Source organism: Poromitra crassiceps (genome assembly GCF_964638095.1).
Source record: "Poromitra crassiceps genome assembly, chromosome: 21".
Taxonomy (NCBI): domain Eukaryota; kingdom Metazoa; phylum Chordata; class Actinopteri; order Beryciformes; family Melamphaidae; genus Poromitra; species Poromitra crassiceps.
In genome coordinates, this window is record NC_139638.1 from 12,800,824 (window position 1) to 12,819,546 (window position 18,723).

Consider the following 18,723-nt stretch of genomic DNA (forward strand, 5'->3'; position numbering starts at 1 on the left):
GGTGCTGCTTCTGTAGGCCTGTTGGTGCTGCTTCTGTAGGCCTGTTGGTGCTGCTTCTGTAGGCCTGTTGGCGCTGCTTCTGTAGGCCTGTAGGTGCTGCTTCTGTAGGCCTGTTGGTGCTGCTTCTGTTGGTGCTGCTTCTGTAGGCCTGTAGGCACTGCCTGCCTGCTCACTAAAATCAAACATTGACTTTGTACATTTCTGCAATCCACAGATACGTAGAATGTTTCTGAACCATAAACACATTGATCATGTTTCTATATAGATGTAGGCTATATAAACACATTGAATATCATGTTTCTATATAGATGTAGGCTATATAAACACATTGAATATCATGTTTCTATATAGATGTAGGCTATATAAACACAATGAATATCATGTTTCTATATAGATGTAGGTTATATATCGTTATAGACTCTGCTATTGAAATATCACGGTGGCCATGTAAGTCACATTTTTGCTATTTAAGCCTATAACCCAAATCATAATCCTCCTAACCTTAACTCAATTGTTTGCTTGGATAAAACATAATGTTTGAGAGTACGTATGCTGGTTTAGACACGTATAGTAAAATGCCAATGTTTTATTCTGCTGACTGTGTTGGTTGGTCACCTAGGTCAGTGGTTCTCTAGCTAATTTGAGCTTATTGTGTTCTGTGTTTGTTTGTTTGTATCTAATGGAATAGGGGGTCCATGCCATGGCTCTATTATGTGCTATCACTGCTGGGCTTTCAGCTGGTGGATGCTGCCCTCTAGCGGCCATATTGGAGGTCCACAGCTCATGGCAACAATGCCAGAGAACTAACTAACAATGTTCCACTTTCATTGTAACATGTCCAGGGGATGAATTAAAAGGGTGATTATAGCAAATAGACTGCTCGAGGTCACGTGACCACAGTTTCACACTTAAATAGACTGCTCGAGGTCACGTGACCAGTTTCAAACTTAAATAGACTGCTTGAGGTCACGTGACCACAGTTTCACACTTAAATAGACTGCAACAAAGTAAGGGAGTGGGGGGGGGGGCAGGGGGGAATTTCATAATTTTAGGGGCAAGGCCATGTGGCCTTCAGGGTCACACATTTATTTTTATGGCATAAGCCCACATGCCAGGGCACAAAGACAATTGCTCTATTGACATTGTGAACAGCGATTGTTTTGAAATGTGTGTTAAAATCAGTGGTGGGAATGAGGGGGAACACCTGGAACAGAGTTCCCAGAGTAAACGTTGAGAGGGAACGGTGAGAAGGAGAGGGGGAACAGCATTCCTCCTCAGGTTCCCCTTAAAAAGTGTATTTCAATGCAGAGCAGCAGTTAAAGGCTTGAATAATGTTCTTACCAAATGATCACAGAAAACACAGATATAATTTCAAAGTGCAAGTTTAATAATTTCTCTGTTAATCTTAACAAGTAAATAATCTGTTTCAACATCAGTTTAAATTTAAAATTCCTAAACTTTTTTGGTGTTTCAAAAGAGAACATTTGTAAACACATGTGTCTGTAAAGGTGACAACTGGAACATATCAACCCCCAAAAAAACAGTTTATGTTTTCATATGAATACATGTGTTTGGATACTCGCTATCACTGACTGATATAACCCAAAGAAAAGAGCGCCACCTACAGGAAATCAAACATCATCCACAGGAAATTCAACTTGGAAAAAAGACATCACAGTCCCGCCCACACTGTTTGATTGACAGGTGATCTGTGGGCAGTGCAGAAACACCACAGCAATGAGAACAAGATGGAGAGAGACGCACGCACGCACGCGCACACACACACACACGCGCGCGCGCACGCACGCACACACACACACACACACACACAGACAGACAGACAGACAGACACACACACACACACACACACACACACACACACACACACACACACACACACAGCTGCTTTAATAAGTCCTGTCTACAGCTCACCAGTGTCTCCAGTGTAATAACACCTCAGTCCAGGATGGAGAGGCTGAGTGAATGTGGTCTTGGCTCTGTGGAGGAGAGTCATGGTTTCAGAGACGTTGTAGAAGGACAGAATACCTGCTCTGTGATCCAGGTACACTCCTACTTTGGAGGACAGAGGAACTGAGATGGGAGTTATGATACTCTTATGTCTGAACTGATAACTATTGCTGTAACACTCTAATGACCAAGACTTGGCATTGTTTCCAAATCCACTTTCACTCCCTGTTCTGCTAATATCTTTATATGAGACTGCTATTGAAACTTCATACCCGCTCCACTCCACCTCCCAGTAACAACGTCCAGTCAGACCCTCTCTACTCAGGACCTGAGCGTAGGAAGTGAATCTGTCTGGGTGACTAGAATATAACTGTTCTTCACTCATGCATGTTGCTTTTCTGTTCTCCTCAGATAATAACAGCGATGTGTTTGCTGTGTTTGGATCCAGTGTGATCTGACGTGAATATTGTAAGAAGTCAGCTCTGGTCTTGGGCTCTGGTTGTGGCAGTAAAACATCCTCGTCAGTCACTGTCAGTGAGATCTTAGGCCGTTCCTCTGTCAGAATGTCCTGTAGTTTATCTCTGACCTCTGACACAGCTGCAGTCACATCCTCAAAGTAACACAGAGGACGGGTATCGATCCTGGGTGAGTCTGTAGATTGACTGAGACGTGACAGCGAGGGGTAACTGTGGAGGAAGTGGATGTGATCCTCTGTGTGTGAGAGCTGCTCCAGCTCAACGTCTTTCCTCCTCAGCTCAGAGATCTCCTGCTTCAGCTTCTCCTGAAGTTCTTCAGCCCGACTCTCTTCCTCTTTCTGCTGGGATCTGATCTGCTGCTTCACCTCAGAGCTTCTCTTCTCAATGAGACGGACCAGCTCAGTGAAGATCTTCTCACTGTCCGTCACTGCTTTATCAGCAGAGAGATTCATAGCCTTCAGGTTCTGTTGAAGCACCTTCACGTCTTTCTCTCTGCCCTGGAGTCTCTTCTGGATTTTCCGATTCACCCCGAGCTCTTTCTGCCTCTCTGCCCTTTCTGTGGCAGCTGAGACTGTGTCGTGTCCCTTATGTTCGTCCACGGAGCAGAGATAACAGATACACTGCTGATCAGTACGGCAGAACATCTTCATCACCTCGTCGTGACGAGAGCAGATGTTCTCCTGAAGCTTCACGGTGGCTTCCACCAGCCTGTGTTTCTTAAAGGTAGAGGATTCATAGTGAGGCTGGAGGTGCTGCTCACAGTAAGAGGCCAGACACACCAGACAGGACTTGAGGGCTTTCAGCTTTCTCCCAGTGCAGAAATCACAGCCCACATCTCCAGGTCCAGCATAGCAGCGATCAGGAGGTGCAGCTTGGAATCCTGTCTTCCTCAGGTCCTCCACCAACTCTGCCAACATGGTGTTCTTCACCAGGACAGGCCTCGGTGTGAAGGTCTGTCTGCACTGGGGGCAGCTGTGGATTTTCTTCTGATCCTCTACATCCCAGTGGCTTTTAATACAGCTCATGCAGTAGCTGTGCCCACAGGGAACAGTCACCGGATCCTTCAGTAGATCCAGACAGATCGAACAGCACCATTTTCCCCCGTCGAGCTGAATTCCTTGCTGCGCCATTTCACTTCTCAGTGACAGTGAGTCAGATACTGGCAGATCTGTGAAAGGGGAGGAACAGGAAATAGTTAGAAGAGGTCATGGGCAGCTGGCTTCAATACCAATATCATCAACCTGAATCATGTTGTGAAATTCAAAGCCAATTGTTATGGTACAATAGAAATATTTTAATTAAGGATACACCTATGTTTATTGAATCAATGTTTGAAAAAGGAATATCATTTTTGAATGATCTTTTGAATAGTGGGGGTGAAATCATGTTGTATGATGAGTTCATAGAAGTATAACGCTTGCGACTCCTTAAATTTAGATATAATCAACTCTTTGCAGCTATACTCCAGACCTGCACGCTATACCACGAATGTTGTATAAGAAGATCCAGGATCTGTCCCTTGATTGCTCGATTGTAGTTAACTTGTACCACGAACATAGATCGCCACTCGTTAAGTGGAACCAGGTTTTTCTAATCAAGTTGAGAGCGCGTGCACATGAAAATGCTCGTGCACAGGAGCTCGTGCCCGCAAAAGAGCCGTGGTTTTTAAGCTTTTACAGCGCCAGACACACCTATTTCCTCATTCATTCAAAGCCAACTACTACTATGTCAGAATCAAAATCCGCATTGGATATTATTAGTCTGTTCCCGAATGATTGTCTAAAGTTACCACTTTTATCCACATCAGTCATTTATTTGAAGAGCGGTTTCGGCCTCCTCTACGTATCCTACAGCAGCTCAATTCACCCTCTCAATAAACTCAATAAAACCGGCATGTCTTTTGCGAGTGGAAGCAATGTGTAATCTATCTCAGTCCAAAATGCGTATGTATAGACCATTTAGGCTCAATGAATAATAATGATCTCATGAGGTGTTTGGTCGCACTGATTGAATAATTCCTATAGGCTATCTATAAAAAAAAGAATGATAATAAAATTTAAAAAGGCTTCTGAACTGAATCGACACGGTACGTGCGGGCATAGATTTCATTTATAAAACATTGGCTATTTTGTGGTCACATATATTGTCAGCAGAGTCGCATATCTCCATATTTCATATAATGATGCTGGAATTATGAAGTTCAATCACATCATACAGGCCAAAAGCAACACAGTTGCAGCTGCAAAATGCAGGAGTAGCCTAGATATGAATAATCTGTGTGCAGGCGATCCCATATTAAATTGCTTAGATGTAGTAGGCTATTCTAGCACGTATGACCATTTCCAACCCAACGTCAGCCTCAGCTCCATTGCGCACACGGCACCGTGCGCTTTGGAGACGTTTATGTAACCTTTTTATGCCAGTTTAGTGATATTTCTCCACTCACTATTCAGCTGCAATCGATCGGCGGGGTCAAACAACGTATCTAGGCTACTTGAGAGCACAAAAATTAATATATAAAAACATATTCCAAAGTGGTAAGTAGGGCTTAATTTAAATGTAGCCTGCAACAAGTGCAAGGCTTTAGTCCTTGATTAATTCAACAGGAGCCTTTTTTTTTCTTTTTCATTTGAATGCAATGTATTTTTCATATGGGGACCATATGAATGGTGACTCGCTGTTTCCAGAGAGCTGATTGGTAAGCAGGTGGGTCTTTCATGGGTTTTGATCTTATCCTCTGAACTTAACCTGCTACAAAGCAGGTTTGCCGTAGAGCATAAGTTGCTATGGTGATTTATCTCGATAAGAAGTTAAAGGAGAATTTCGTTTTTTTTTAACCTGCACCTGGCTTAGCGAGGTAACTTCAGGTTTAACCCTAGTTTTGCCGTACCATGACGTTAGAGGAGAATTTCGTTTTTTTTTTAACCTGCAGCCCTCTCCTCACATTAATTATGATCTGACGATTCACCCAGTGCTCTCCGCAGCGTTTTTGTCGCCTAGGCGTTGTTTTGAGATCAATAGCGTCCAAGCCACCCCTAGAATGGAGCTCCGTGAGGGCCAAGTGGCAGCATGCTTTTCCTCCATTTAAATAGACAGTTTTATTCCCGTTTTCGACGCATATCGTCATAAACTGTTCCCTAAGGAACGATCAGACTGCATTTCTCCCCCTCGCTCTTTTCACTAGTTACAGGCAGCCCATTTTTGCCTGTCAGGTCAGTGAGAGACACAACTCTCGTCTGGAAAGTCTTGAGGGACTTTCCAGACGAGAGCCTGAGCCTCCTGCACATGACGTGTTCAGGAGCCGTCGGGAAAGTGTGACATCTGTAATGTGTCACAACAAAATAAATAACCTGGGTTACCCTTAAAAAAGACACTAGGTGGACACAGGCCCTTACTATGTTATCGTGTGTTACTGGACAGACACACTAATAACTTTTCAGTCTGAGCCATTTTACATAGCCTATAGTGTGCTGTGCCAGTGCTGCAGTTTATATTTTTCTATTCTGTTTTCAATGAGACAGGCAAAGGACCTGTCTCAAACATTGACTGATATCACAGGTTGTTGTGAAGAGTGCAATGTACATGGCTATATAATTTGTAAAGAGTGTAAAGAAAAATATTGTATTAAGAGATACATAGATACATAGCCTACATCAGTGGTTTCCAAACTTTTTGTGCCCATGGCACACCAAATGGCACGACAAAATCTCAAGGCACACCTATATAGCCTAAGTCTATCGGTGCAAAATAGCCTCTATTACTCTTATCACTCTAAATGCTTTTTTATTTACTAATGTCAAATACAAATTTGACAAAATATATTACTCTAGGAATTAATTTGAAACTTTGCAAAATTACTACATCAAAGCAGCAACACACCCACTTTTTGTATAGTTTTAGGCTATATTTGCAATTGCAATAATGCAAAATCCCAAGGCACACCATTTGGGAACCACTGGCCTACATTATGACGTTGTTCTATCACAGAGAGACATTCAGTTAATATGGCGTTATTCTTCTAACACAGAAACATTCAGTTAATATGGTGGTCTTCTAACACCAGAGAGACACATTTCAAAAGGTGTCCTTCAATCCCACAGTGACTGACCCCCTTATATTTTTTGCCTGTTGCACTCCCTCATCCAGCAGCTGGATATTGATATTAATAAGTTATTTTTTATATTCATAATAATAATTATGATTAATCACTTATCCATTGGTAACTTTATCCCTCATACCTCATATCAACATTTCATGCTTACTCAGAATTTTCACCCCTCAAATGCCAGTTTACTGTACTTACTGTACAATCAAATTTACAGTAGAAAAGACAAAATATGATTTTTTTGCCTTCCCATCAATGCCACCTGGATATCCCCCTGTGGGATTATTTTAGCCTTGGATTTGTCACATTTTTCGCGGAGGAATTATTTTCTTACTTATTTCATCTTTTGAGAATTGCAATCCTTATTATCCATCCATATTTTTGGCCTGTCGCGCATGCGCCAGATATTGATCGATAAACGACAAAACACGCCGGCTCTGTGACACGGAAGTCCACAGGAAGTATCTGGAAGACGACCCGGATGTTGTTCATGAGCGATCTTTGACATCTGGGTGACTGGCCTGTGGTGACCTGCTCTGAGCAGCAGCCCTGTCCGCCCAAGACAGGCAGACATCCGCAGCGGACTCTCCAGCAACATTAGCCGAGAAAGAGCCTCGTTTCACGGCATTGGATTTAACTGTGCATCGGTGCTTTGAGCGCACCTCAAACCGGGAGCTCTAGAAAGCTCCTACAACTACAGAACACGACGATATTAGAGATCTAGAGTCAATTTTCGACGCCGAATCCGGCCATGCCATTGGCGAGTCTCTTCGATGAACGAGCGCAGAGATACGGACGTATTTTCAATGAAGGTAACTTTCAGAAAAAATCATGAAAATGCCAATTTTCGACTGCCAGCTAATTTTCACAAAAAACATAAGCTAGCTTCATTGATCCATCCATCTCGGTCTAAAGGCTTTAAATCAGTAGTTTGCACTGGAAAATCCGGGTTCCCAGGTCATGTGACATGTTACCATGACGATCACTGTAGTGTATATTTCATATCAAACTGCATGCAATTGGGTGCTATGCCAGCACTGATCAAAATTTGGGGCGGGGGCAAACACAATAGAAGCTACAAATTTGATGTCTTGACTCGAGCTGAGAGGTGTAAGATCAGAAAAATAATTATTTTTGGGGAAAGTAGCTGGGAGTCGGAAAAAATGTATTTTTGCTAAATTAACATTGAAATCAATGGGAAAACTATGCAATGGATTTTGAAGGCTTGTAACTCCACCAAATGTTCAACCAACTCCAAGGTTAGATATTAACACGTTCAGTGCCAGCGACGCCATATGGCGTCATTAGAAATTTACCGTACAGTGCCAGCGACGCCAAATGGCGTCATAACTCCAAATTGTTTTTTTTGACGGGGGGGTGTCGATCTAAGCTTCTTACGTCGCCTCTAACAATATTGTAGCTATTGGAGGTCGATAACCTATTTTACAAACCCATTAGGTGGCGACAGCACTCTCCTGATCAGAGAAAAAGGAGCCAAACACACAGAAATAGTCACTGGGGAAAATGAGGAAATCGCATCGCATCCGTCCGTATGCATCGACGTGCCTCCATAAACGAGCACAACGCCAGCTGTGCCCCCAGCAGCAGCATCCGCTGTCACAACTGAGCACCTCCATGTACGCTGCAACAGCACATTCACATAATCAGCCTTATTATTCCGAACTGGAAGCATGCCAGCCCGTGACAAACACACGCGGAACCAAAAAGCTGAATGTCGCGCACCATTCACTGTGTGTGCGCAGCAAACTCAGCAGAGACTGAGAGCCACCAGACACATAAGACACACCCAGGAGGCGTGTGCAGTTGAGGGGGGGGGGGGGGGGGGGGGAGCACGCAGAGCAGCCTACATCCATGAGAGCAGCATACACTTCACCCAGACAGACCCAGACATCAGAAAATTAGCTTCAGAGTCAGTGATGTGCTTGAAATGTTTAATTTCACAAAAGGCTCATTATCTCAGCTCGTAGAAAAAAAGGGATGTTTTTGCTTCAATCAAGCTATCTTCTCCGGCTCATAACTAAAGAACGGAAAATGGGATCAATAAACTTTTTTTTGCAGGTGATAGAAGAGAGTCTCATCGTTATTTGTGCGTGTTCAGTGTTTACATAGTAATTATTAAAAAAATTATATGACTGTTTTAAAATGCATTGCGGCCTATGTGGCACAGCAAGCAACCTTTTGCTCAAGGGCCGTGGCACTCAAAGTGTTAAGGTCAAATTTAAAGGTATTTGGTAGGTTGGTAGTTTTAATGGTTTTAATACGCCGGCTGCTGGATCTTAGGGGGAACAACGTGAGTATAGCACTTACTTTGTGCCAGGAACACTTTTTTAGGGTAGCGGAAGGGTGAATTACAATAATAAACCAAAAAAAATGATGGGGAAAATTTCAGGCCTGAATTCCCAAGACTTTTTTTTCCACAGAAAAAAATAAACACAAAGCACACCTTTAGATCCATCTGCTGGACCAGGGGGGTACAATAAGGGTGTTACTAAACCTTGAATTTGTGAATGTGATCAACCTTGTGGACATTCTGTTTCTTATCCATTAGGTATCGAGTATCATATCTGTATCGAGTATCGAAGCAGATATTTATGGGTTATCGTATTGTTTAAAAAAATCCATAATATCCTGCATCCCTAAACACAAACAGGGAAAAATGGTGGAAAATCAGACGATGGCTTATATGTGTTCTGTTGATTGTTAAAATGTGTATGGGTATACAGGGGTGATGATCCCATGCACCGGCCGTATGCCAGGTTTCGACCTGGCCTTGTTTCCTTGCTAACGTGCTTGACTTTTAAATTGATAGGTTTGTTAGATTAGAATGTAATCCATGAACCATTTTAGATTTAAAGCACAACATATTTCCGTTGAACTATGAAGCTTTTTATTTTTCCCCCCTTTTTTTCCCCCTGAAAACGTTTTGCGGACCCCCTTGCAAAGTGCCATGGACCCCTGGGGGTCCCCGGACCCCCATTTGAGAACCACTGGCTTAGATAACATGTGAACTTAAAATAACAAAATGATTTGCTTGGCAGTATCATAAATATGAAATCAAAATAGCAATATAACTTGCATGAGTCATGTCTTGATATGAATTTAGACATAGGGTCATTTACTATTTAACAACAACACGTGCAGCTGATTACAACGTGCAGCCATGAGACCTGCTGTCAAGCAACTTTTGAAATCGCAAGAATATGTCGCCAATGTCGCATGATGGTCGCCAAATTACGACTGAAAGCAGGTGACCACTGACTGTACATTTCATTTCAGGGCCGTCCCTACAGTAGCCTAAACACTAGTGCGCTCAGTCCCTGTTGCTGAAGAGTGGACAGATGGCTCACAAGTTTCATGTCTCTCTACCAGCTAGTCCAATTTCATCCATCACAGAGAAACCTGTCAGAAATCAAGGTAAGACCTTTGACTGTCTGCACCCATAAGGTGGTGGACAAATCAAGCCTGCCAGGTAAGTAAGGCCTGGATTCACCAGCATGGATTTATTGATCCTATGGCCCCTATTCATCTATATGACACCCTTGTGTTTACTGGAGAGGAGCTTTGAGGGGAAGCCAGATCCTCTGCAGATGATCTGTGAGCAGCACTGTTTCATACCAACAGAAACACCAGCTGAAGCCCATACGACCAGAAGACAATGAAAAGTAGAGTTCACCTGTAGGCCTGTTGGTGCTGCTTCTGATTGAATATCATGTTTCTATAAAGATTGAATATCATGTATCTATATAGATTGAATATCATGTTTCTATATAGATTGAATATCATGTATCTATATAGATTGTCTCGAGGGACTTTCCAGACGAGAGTTGTGTCTCTCACTGACCTGACAGGCAAAAATGGGCTGCCTGTAACTAGTGAAAAGAGCGAGGGGGAGAAATGCAGTCTGATCGTTCCTTAGGGAACAGTTTATGACGATATGCGTCGAAAACGGGAATAAAACTGTCTATTTAAATGGAGGAAAAGCATGGTGCCACTTGGCCCTCACAGAGCTCCATTCTAGGAGTGGCTTGGACGCTATTGATCTCAAAACAACGCCTAGGACGACAAAAACGCTGCGGAGAGCACTGGGTGAGTCGTCAGATCATAATTAATGTGAGGAGAGGGCTGCAGGTTAAAAAAAAACGAAATTCTCCTCTAGCGTCGTGGTACGGCAAAACTAGGGTTAAACCTGAAGTTACCTCGCTAAGCCAGTAATCTTGTTTCGTGGTACAGGCTACTGGAAAAGGAAGCTACTATTAAATACAAAACAAATGGTATGCTGCCCTGACATAAAGGATACAACATGGATAAATAAGAAAAAAAAAATAAGAAAATGTATCAGTTTCATATGTATCTTTAAAGAATATGTGCAGCACCAGTAGCCATTCAGTCAAAATGGGAGGATATGTTGGACATGTGCATCCCATGGGACAAAGCTTTTTCTTGCATTTACACAACTACCTTTGATGTATCCATTCGAATTTGACAATTCAAACTAATCTATAGGTACTTGCCTAAATTAAAATAAACTACTATGAATACCTGCTGCGTCAGCATGCGCTTTCCCTCGCCAGGCCTAACGTTACTGGCAGCTGAAAGGCCAACACACTCATTAGGGTACATTATGCTACGTGGATGGCCCATCAGCAGCTAACTAGCAGTCAGCAGCATGGCTATATTACAGGGTCAAAAGTTGCCTATCGATTCCCCCCTCAGCCCCCCTGACAAGCAACTAGCAAGTGACGTGAATAACCTCTTTCTGTCGCAGTAAATAACACACTTGTTAAGTTAGTTCACCTACTTCACTCACCTCAATTGCTTCAAGCTGCGCAGTAGAGTGCAGAGTACCTGGCTGGCTGCAGACAGTGGGGGGCCTCCACGCCTTCTTCTTCTTCTTTTATAGATTTGATTAGCAGTTGGCATCCTTAAATGGTGCATTACCGCCACCTACTGGACTTTGATGTCTTCTTCATAGTTGGGTTTGATTGATTGATTGACTTTATTTGGTGATGTCAACAAAACAGGGCACAAATACAAAAACAATCACCGAGGATAAAAACACAATAAAGCCCAACCAAGGCTTATTTCCATTGCGGTCCTCTGAATTCATAAAACATAAAAGAGACAGACATGAAACACGGATGCGTATCACCGTCAACACTCAGATTAAGATTAGTAACATTATTACTAGTTTGAAAAGTAATAAAGGCACACTTCAATATTATACAATACATATACATTTGTTGTTATATGTACAGGAATTACAGACATAAAACACATACAAACAATAAGAAGAAAAAGGTGAAGTTATTAAGTTGTCCTTTATTTATCCCATGGGGAAATTCACCATGACCCAGACGCACTTATTGTCTGAGTCTGTGGAAATTCGTCCCTCAGCGCTTTCTCAATCTCCTCTCCGGAAATGTCAACAATATTCAGAAAGCTTCTCGCCGTGTCCATCATCATCATCGCAATCTTTTCCTTTTTTCCTTTGACCTGTTCTGCACAATTGATCACCATGGCCATGAACGTGAGAAATCCTCTTTTGTTCACACATGTGCTTTGTTCAATTCCCTTCCGTTTCTGTTCTGGTTCCCTTTCGACTTCCTCCACTTGATCATTTCTCTCCACTCTTTTAACTGCTTCAGCATAAGAGATCCCATTCCCTTCTACTCTGATGTTGTTCACTTTCACTTCCTGTATTCTCTTTGAATAGGCTACTTAATATGTAACTTGCTCCTGAAAGCTGGTACCCCTTAGCTTTCACAAGTGCATCACATTGGATTGAAGGACTTCTCAGTGCAATTTGTGCGGATCTGTCCCCCCGGGCTGTATGTTTGACACTCCTGGTGTAAACCTAGAATAAAGTCGAAATACCAGCAAAAAACAACAAACAAAACAGCGTTCAACTCTCAATCGTTTCTGTGGGTGCTGAATCCTCAAAAAATTTCACAGAACTCCAGGACAGCACTCCAATAAGTTTGATACTTTTTATTGCCGCACAAACGTTTCAGGCCAGACGCCCTTCTTCAGTCAGTGTGCCAAGTAATCTGATGATTACTTGCCACTATAAATATCAAACTTATTGGAGGTTCGAATTTATGCTGTGCTACTTCCAAACCATAACCACTAGGGAGCCCAGATACAAGCTACTGTGGTGCATTTCATATCACTGCTACAGATGCACCACCAGATGCAGCTCATGAGACATGTCAGAAACAAATGGAGAGAAGAGGAAACCAATAAATAAAATCTTGACAGTAACCTTTATTGAATCAAAATGATTTTTTTACAGATAATTTTGAATCAGGAAATACTTTTTGCAAACTACAACTTTGCATGAACATCAATTCTGAATGACATCTTTTATTAAAAACACCTTTATCTGTGGATTAGTTTATAAAACATGACATAAAGACACCGTACACTCCTCACAAAGTGCAGGTGATGTCATTTAACAGACAAAATAATTGACCATTTCTTTGACAAACACTGGCCTCCACCTCGAAGACACTTTGACAGGAAATCTCACAAATATATTGTCTTTCTTAGGAAAAACAAAGATGACACACACACATATATATATATATATATATATATATATATATATATATATATATATATATATATATATATATGGAACCATTGTAAACTGTGGCGAATGTAACATTTGAAATTTCTACAACAGGGCCACAATCTAATACGTAACCCATTGATACCTGATGCAGCATTTGTGTGTGAATCCCTTTAAAGGGATACACCACTTTTTTGGAAGTTTAGCTCATTTGCCACATCCCCCCAACATAACCAAGATACACCATGCCTTACTGGCACTGTCCGCTCAGTTCACAGTGAGCTACAGTTGTGAAGTTAGTAATTATCGGCATAGAATGGAGGCTAATGGTACAGCTGTTAAAAATCTGCCAAAACACACAAATCACCGTGCCAAAATACATGGTGTGCTTCGGGTACTCACCACACGATGAAATATTAATCCAAAATGCACATAATCTGTGTTTTTGGAAGGAAAAGAGGTCGGCGGGCATGTTTGGAAAGTAGTGCCGGCTACCTCTTTTCCTTCCAAAAAGACAGATTATTAAGGCCTGGGGCCTTGGTGCTGCGGTCAGCTCCACGGTAACATAGTCCGCCATTGGGTACAACGTCCACAGACTGTGGCAACGTTAGTCGTGAGTATTCATGTGAAACGGTATCTCTGAGATCAACAGGAAGTCAAAATGAGCCTTGCTGACCTGCAGCCAGAGTGCAGAACTCCACGCCCGTTTCCTTCTTCTCTCTCTGCTCCAGAGGCAGTTGCCATGGCACCTGGTGCGGCCGCGCCACCACTGTCACCTTGTAAACCGTCATGGCCTTCAGGTTGTGGAAGCGTAGCCGGCACCGCCCCGCCTTCACCGCCGCGTGCTCCGCCCCGTCCAGGAACACCGTGTGCACGTAGTTGCTGTTGCTCGGCAACCAGGAGAGCTCGGCGGTGTCGCGCTGGATGTCGTCCACGCGCAGACCGCACGCCGCCACCATGTTGGCTCCCACCAGCAGGGTGCAGCGCAGGGGGAAGGGGGGGGGGGAGCTTCAGTGCCCAGGGGCCCCTGGGGGTGTTAATCTGGCTCTGTCTATTGCAACAGTCATTGCATAGCTTTGGTCGCCCCTGCTGGTCTAAAAGTGAAAAATGTGGTAAGGCAAGTCAGCTTTTTTATACAGTGGATTTTATACACAGATGTTTACAATTCATTCAATTATTTCTAATGCCACCTTAGAAATGTCTATTCAATGCTTCACTCGTGCCAAAGCAATACAATGTTTTTGAGTTAAAATATCTTCAGTTTGGGGCTTTTCCAAGCAAATATTGATATATGCGATTAGATCAGCAATATATATTTCTGCCACGCCTTAAAATCTTCATGCCACCCCATGAATATTTCTCTATATCCGCCCCTGCGCAGAGTGACAGAACTTAGTGTGAAACACACTCACCCTCTTGGTACTGATCACTGGGATGCTGCTCTCAGTACTTGGTGTTCCTCTGCTCACGTCTCACCCGGGTTTGTGCGGCGTTGCGACGGGGCTGCGTCATCTTGGCTGTGGGCTTCTTTACTCCATTTCTCACCACAGAAGTCCACGGCGGCGACCTGGGCGTTGGCGTTGGGAGTTGTATGCTCTCTGTAGCCGCTCCATCAGGAGGGTCTAACGCCGTCGTCACCTCCTCCTGTTGACCAGGTCCCGTCTGCTTCTGCACCAGCCGCTGTCCCGAGGTCCAGGACTGTCTGGGGTAGACCTCCTTCCACCGTCCTCCAGCGCTGTCTGTCACCCGGCAATTCACAGCCGCTGTAGCCGCCGTCAGGTCCTCGTTCACGGTCACCTGTGCTTCAATGGCCGGGCTCCTCAGACCAGAAACCTCGCTGCTCAGTTGCTCCACTCTACTGAGCAGCGCCGAGGCGTCCATATTGCCAAACAAACCCAACAGGTGGAAGTTTGTCCAAAAAGAGCGAGACAAACATGGCCATGTTGTCCCCAAACTCATGAAACAGGCTCAGGCTCGCCTTGACGTTTTTAGAGTCCTTGTCGCGACCTGTGTGCTTAATTTGAACAGAAAGCCGTTGGACTTCTCAATCCAGTCAGATGCGAAATTGTTTGTAGCCAACAACACAACTTCATCGTGGCTAAGAGTCCTCATTTTGATAGAGATCAAATATAGGCCACACAACAGTTTATGTTTTCATATGAATACATGTGTGTTTGGATACTCGCTATCACTGACTGATATAACACAAAGAAAAGAGCGCCACCTACAGGAAATCAAACATCATCCACAGGAAATTCAACTTGGAAAAATACATCACAGTCCCGCCCACACTGTTTGATTGACAGGTGATCTGTGGGCAGTGCAGAAACACCACAGCAATGAGAACAAGATGGAGAGAGAAACACGCACGCACGCACACACACACACACACACACACACACACACACACACACACACACACACACACACACACACACAGAGCTGCTTTAATAAGTCCTGTCTACTTGAGCTTACACAGCTCAGCAGTGTCTCCAGTGTTTAACAACCACAGTCCAGGATGGAGAGGCTGAGTGAATGTGGTCTGGACTCTGTGGAGGAGAGTCATGGTTTCAGAGACCTTAAGGACAGAATACCTGCTCTGTGATCCAGGTACACTCCTACTCTGGAGGACAGAGGAACTGAGATGAGAGTTGTGATACTCTTATGTGTGAAGTAACAACTATTGTTGTAACACTGTAATGCCCAAGACTTGTCATTGTATCCAAATCCACTCCCTGTTCTGCTAATATCTTTATATGAGACTGCTATTAAAACTCCCCTCCTGCTCCACTCCACCTCCCAGTAACAACGTCCAGTAAGACCCTCTCTACTCAGGACCTGAGCGTAGTCAGTGAATCTGTCTGGGTGACTAGAATATGACTGTGCTTCACTCATGTGTGTTGCTTTTCTGTTCCCCTCAGATAATAACAGCGATGTGTTTGCTGTGTTTGGATCCAGTGTGATCTGACGTGAATATTGTAAGAAGTCAGCTCTGGTCTTGGGCTCTGGTTGTGGCAGTAAAACATCCTCTTCAGTCACTGTCAGTGAGATCTTAGGCCGTTCCTCTGTCAGAATGTCCTGTAGTTTATCTCTGACCTCTGACACAGCTGCAGTCACATCCTCAAAGTAACACAGAGGACGGGTATCGATCCTGGGTGAGTCTGTAGCTTCACTGAGACGTGACAGCGAGGGGTAACTGTGGAGGAAGTGGATGTGATCCTCTGTGTGTGAGAGCTGCTCCAGCTCAGCGTCTTTCCTCCTCAGCTCAGAGATCTCCTGCTTCAGCTTCTCCTGAAGTTCTTCAGCCCGACTCACTTCCTCTTTCTGCTGGGATCTGATCTGCTGCTTCACCTCAGAGCTTCTCTTCTCAATGAGACGGACCAGCTCAGTGAAGATCTTCTCACTGTCCATCACTGCTTTATCAGCAGAGAGATTCATAGCCTTCAGGTTCTGTTGAAGCACCTTCACGTCTTTCTCTCTGCCCTGGAGTCTCTTCTGGATTTTTTGCCGATTCACCCCAAGCTCTTTCTGCCTCTCGGCCCTTTCTGCTGCAGCTGAGACTGTGTCGTGTCCCTTATGTTCATCCACGGAGCAGAGATAACAGATACACTGCTGATCAGTATGGCAGAACATCTTCATCACCTCGTCGTGACGAGAGCAGATGTTCTCCTGAAGCTTCACGGTAGCTTCCACCAGCCTGTGTTTCTTTAATGGAGCTACGTCATAGTGACGTTGGAGGTGCTGCTCACAGTAAGAGGCCAGACACACCAGACAGGACTTGAGGGCTTTCAGCTTTCTCCCAGTGCAGACATCACAGCCCACATCTCCAGGTCCAGCATAGCAGCGATCAGGAGGAGCAGCTTGGAGTCCGGTCTTCCTCAGGTCCTCCACCATCTCCGCTAACATGGTGTTTTTCCCCAGGACAGGCCTCGGTGTGAAGGTCTGTCTGCACTGGGGGCAGCTGTGGATTTTCTTCTGATCCTCTGCATCCCAGCAGTCTTTAATACAGCTCATGCAGTAGCTGTGCCCACAGGGAACAGTCACCGGATCCTTCAGTAGATCCAGACAGATCGAACAGCACCATTTTCCCCCGTCCAGCTGAATTCCTTGCTGCGCCATTTCCCTTCTCAGTGACAGTGAGTCAGATAGTTTCACTTCCTCTGAACTGAAACAAGCTGGGCTCTGCTCCAAACCAAACCTCTGTTGTTTTCTTCATGTTCATGTGCTGATCTGCAGTGAATGGGCTGGTCAGCTCTTGCACTTCACAGCATGTTTACACCTATCTATAAACTGGCAGATCTGTGAAAGGGGAGGAACAGGAAATATGTGGAGAGAATAGAACTGGCTGTGTTTGAGGGAGGGGTTATCAGGCTTTGCTTTATTCCAGGAAGAGGAGCGTTAAAGAGGCAGTGTGTGTTTAAATACAAACTTACAATCAATCTCTCTCCCCCCTTATCCCCCTCACTTTAAGTGCAACATAAAAGTGCAATTTTTTTTGCAAAATAAAGTTCCAAAGCCTTGTGGAAATTAACTATTTAGATTAGAATGTCTCTCTCTCTCCCTCTCTCTCTCTCTGTCTCTCTCTCTCTCTCTCTCTCTCTCTCTCTCACACACACACACACACACACTTTTGTAAGATATTTTTTACGTAGCTGTAATGGTATAATGAGTAAAAAACAAAACAGTCAAGCATTCAGAAATAATATCCTATGCTCCCCGCTCGGGCCGCGCCGCGTCCAGGGACCCCCATCCTGCATAAGTAGGGTTCCCAGAGTAAAACCTGCCCATTAACACCAGTGGGGATAAGAAGGGGGTGGGATACTTATCCCACCTAACAGAATGAATATAGAAAACAATATCTAGTGATAGATGTAGGCCTGTTCAACACAAGTGTTTTGAATCACACCTGCAGGCCAAACCTGATTGAAATGTGTTGTGCTTTGTGACGTGTTAACCACTCAACTACTGATGTGGAATAATAGGCCACACATGTTTAGACAAGGCAACAGATGGATGGCAGAGAGGCAGATCTCTCCTGTCCTGCAGCCGCCCTCATAAGGGTCTCATCAGATATAAGTTCACTTGGAGTGTCAGAGTCTCATCAGATATAAGTTCACTTGGAGTGTCAGAGTCTCATCAGATATAAGTTCACTTGGAGTGTCAGAGTCTCATCAGATATAAGTTCACTTGGAGTGTCAGAGTCTCATCAGATATAAGTTCACTTGGAGTGTCAGAGTCTCATCAGATATAAGTTCACTTGGAGTGTCAGAGTCTCATCAGATATAAGTTCACTTGGAGTGTCAGAGTCTCATCAGATATAAGTTCACTTGGAGAGTCAGAGTCTCATCAGATATAAGTTCACTTGGAGTGTCAGATAGCTCCAAACGACAGACGATCCCGTTTCAATGATGAACGCAGTGTGCCTTTAAGACAACACAGCACAAGCTCCTGTAGCATCGTACACAGAAGTGTCAGGATAGGATGAAAGTAAGAGTTGAGTGTCTATAAGGTCAGTTCTGTTTTCACATCTGTCCAGATAAAGGGCAGAGTAGTGAACCTCATTGTGCTTGGACTTTTCCTCG

At 43.9% G+C, this 18,723-nt stretch overlaps 1 protein-coding gene across 1 annotated transcript; it reads right to left on the bottom strand.

The window, feature by feature from the left end:
* Positions 1–1,921: 1,921 nt before the first annotated feature.
* Positions 1,922–17,260, bottom strand: LOC310795258 (uncharacterized protein; the record flags this gene model as incomplete). The annotated part of the gene is given in 6 exon segments (XM_083657316.1): positions 1,922–3,574; positions 11,110–11,159; positions 13,818–14,149; positions 14,592–14,996; positions 15,607–15,724; positions 15,727–17,260. Coding segments are annotated over 6 exon segments (4,092 nt in total).
* Between the last annotated feature and the right edge of the window lie 1,463 nt (positions 17,261–18,723).